Consider the following 2,462-nt stretch of genomic DNA (forward strand, 5'->3'; position numbering starts at 1 on the left):
CTAACTCATATTATTAGCCATATTATGCTTATATGATCGATAGAACGACAATTACTATACACATTACTCTTACTATTTCCAATCTAACTCATATTATTTGCCATATTATGCTTATATGATCGATAGAACGACAATTACTATACTCACTACTCTTATTATTATCAATCTAACTCATATTATTAGCCGTATTATGCTAATATAATCGACAGAACGACAATTACTATACTCATTACTCTTATTATTACAATCGAACTAATATTATTAACCATATTATGCAGATATGATCGATAGAACGACAATCACTATACTTATTACGCTTATTATTATCAACTAGCTCATATTATTAGCCATATTATGCTTATATGATCGATAGAACGAGAATTACTATACTCATTACTCTTATTATTCTCAATCTAACTCATATTATTAGCCATATTATGCTTATATGATCGATAGAACGACAATCACTATACTTATTACTCTTACAGGTATTACTGTTGAGGCTTTCGGGTGTAAGCCGTGTCCTAAAGGAAGCGAGTTCCCCAACGTTTCGCCAGCATTGCAGCTAGCTTCATCAGGGGTTACACTGATACTGGTGCGACTGGTGTTATGTCGCACCTTATATTGCGGTGTGATGCTCACGTTCCGGATCGTTGACTGTTCCGGTTGATTGCTTGCGCCCAATCAGAAAGGGGGGACTTTTTTGATTGTGCGCACAATTAAAAAAACTGGGAAGAGCGTGTGCCAGATTGGGTTAATGTGATATCCTGTTCCCGGTTGATGTTGTTCGGGTGTTTCCGTATTTCTATTGCTTCCCTGTGCTTTCGGGGAAGATAGGCCTGATGTTTTTGCCAATACTTTGGTTTTTTCGAACAGGATTTTGTGCCCAGTGGTAATCTGGTGTTCCGCCACGGCTGATTGAATATAGCCCAACCTGGCGCAACGCTCATGTTCCTTGAGTCTTGTGTTCACGCTCCTCCCAGTTTCGCCGATGTATACTTGGCCGCATGAGCATGGGATTTTGTATACCCCTGGTGTAGATAGCTGCGGCTGTGGGTCCTTGGGGGAGGTGAGGAGTTGTCCTATTTTGGTATGGGTCGTGAAAACAGTCCTAATGTTGTGTTTCCTGAGGATTCTGCCTATGCGATCGGTCGTACCTTGAATGTATGGCAGGAAGGTAGTGGCGTGTTCTTTGTCGTGTGTGTCTGTCGTGTGGTTGTGTGTCGGTTTTGTTGTGTGGTTGGTCAGTCGGTCTATGGTGCGATTAATTTTGTGTTTGGAGTAACCGTTTTGTTGTAGTGTAGACCTGATGTGTTCCAGTTCATTGGCCAGGTTCTCTTGTTCGCTAATGCAGGTTGCTCTGTGGACGAGGGATGTGATTACGGAATTCTTTTGGGAAGGGTGGTGGTGGGATGTAGCATGTAGGTATCGGTTGGTATGTGTAGGTTTCCTGTAAACCTGATGGCCAAGGGTTCCGTCCGCTTTTCTAGTAATTAGGGTGTCAAGGAAAGGTAGTGAACGGTCTGGGGTTTCTATTTCCATAGTGAACTGTATGTTGGGATCCAAGGAATTTATGTAATTGAGGAAATCGCCAAGTTTTTCTCTTCCATGGCTCCAAACTACAAAGGTATCATCCACATACCTGAACCACTGAGATGGTTTTAGTGGCGCGTTATTGAGAATGTAATTCTCTAAGTACTCCATGTAGATGTCAGCGACTACGGGAGAGATGGGGATCCCATTGCTGCTCCGGACACCTGTTCATAGTATGTACCTTGGAAGATGAAATAATTGGTGTTGAGGCAGTGCTGGATTAGAGGAACTAGGTTTTCAGGGACTTTATCCTGGATGATTTCGATACTTTTCTTGATGGGGACATTGGTGAAGAGGGACTGCACGTCGAAACTGACAAGTATGTCATGGGGTAGGGTTCGGATGTCCTGGATCTTACTTATAAAGTGGGATGAGTTAGTTATGGAGCTGGGTGTGTTGCCGGTGAGGGGTTTGAGGATAGATGTGAGGTACTTTGAGAGCTTGTATGTGGGAGAACCAATGGTGCTGATTATTGGTCTGAGTGGAACGTTGGGTTTATGGATTTTAGGTAGTCCGTAGAGTCTAGGCGCTTTTGATTCTTTGGGTAGGATGGCTTTTGTGATGGGGTCAGGAAGTTTGGCATTTTTTATAAGGGTAGTAGTGGCTCTTTCAACCGAGGGTGTGGGGTCCTTGTTCACTGTCCTGTAAGTTGTATTGTCCAGTAGGTCATGTACCTTTTTGACGTATTCGTTTCTGTCCATAATGACCGTCATGTTACCTTTGTCGGCTGGGAGGATAAGGATGTCTTTGCGTTTCCTGATGTCCTGTAGTGCCTTCTGCTCGGATTTGGTTAGGTTGGAAGTAGGTGCTTTGGCCGATTTTAAGGTGTTGGTTGTCAGCCTTCTTATTTCGTTGGCCTGTTCTACTGG

At 43.1% G+C, this 2,462-nt stretch overlaps 2 protein-coding genes across 2 annotated transcripts; both read right to left on the bottom strand.

Moving 5' to 3' along the window:
- Positions 1-684: 684 nt before the first annotated feature.
- Positions 685-1,704, bottom strand: LOC143266561 (uncharacterized). Its single transcript, XM_076541973.1, has one exon. It carries the CDS (start codon positions 1,702-1,704, stop codon positions 685-687), a length of 1,020 nt encoding a protein of 339 aa, XP_076398088.1.
- Positions 1,705-1,718: 14 nt separating this feature from the next.
- Positions 1,719-2,306, bottom strand: LOC143266560 (uncharacterized). Its single transcript, XM_076541972.1, has one exon. The coding sequence runs from the start codon at positions 2,304-2,306 to the stop codon at positions 1,719-1,721; it is 588 nt and encodes a 195-aa protein (XP_076398087.1).
- Positions 2,307-2,462: the final 156 nt, after the last annotated feature.

Source organism: Megachile rotundata, unplaced genomic scaffold, assembly GCF_050947335.1.
Source record: "Megachile rotundata isolate GNS110a unplaced genomic scaffold, iyMegRotu1 scaffold1477, whole genome shotgun sequence".
NCBI classification, from domain to species: Eukaryota; Metazoa; Arthropoda; class Insecta; order Hymenoptera; family Megachilidae; genus Megachile; species Megachile rotundata.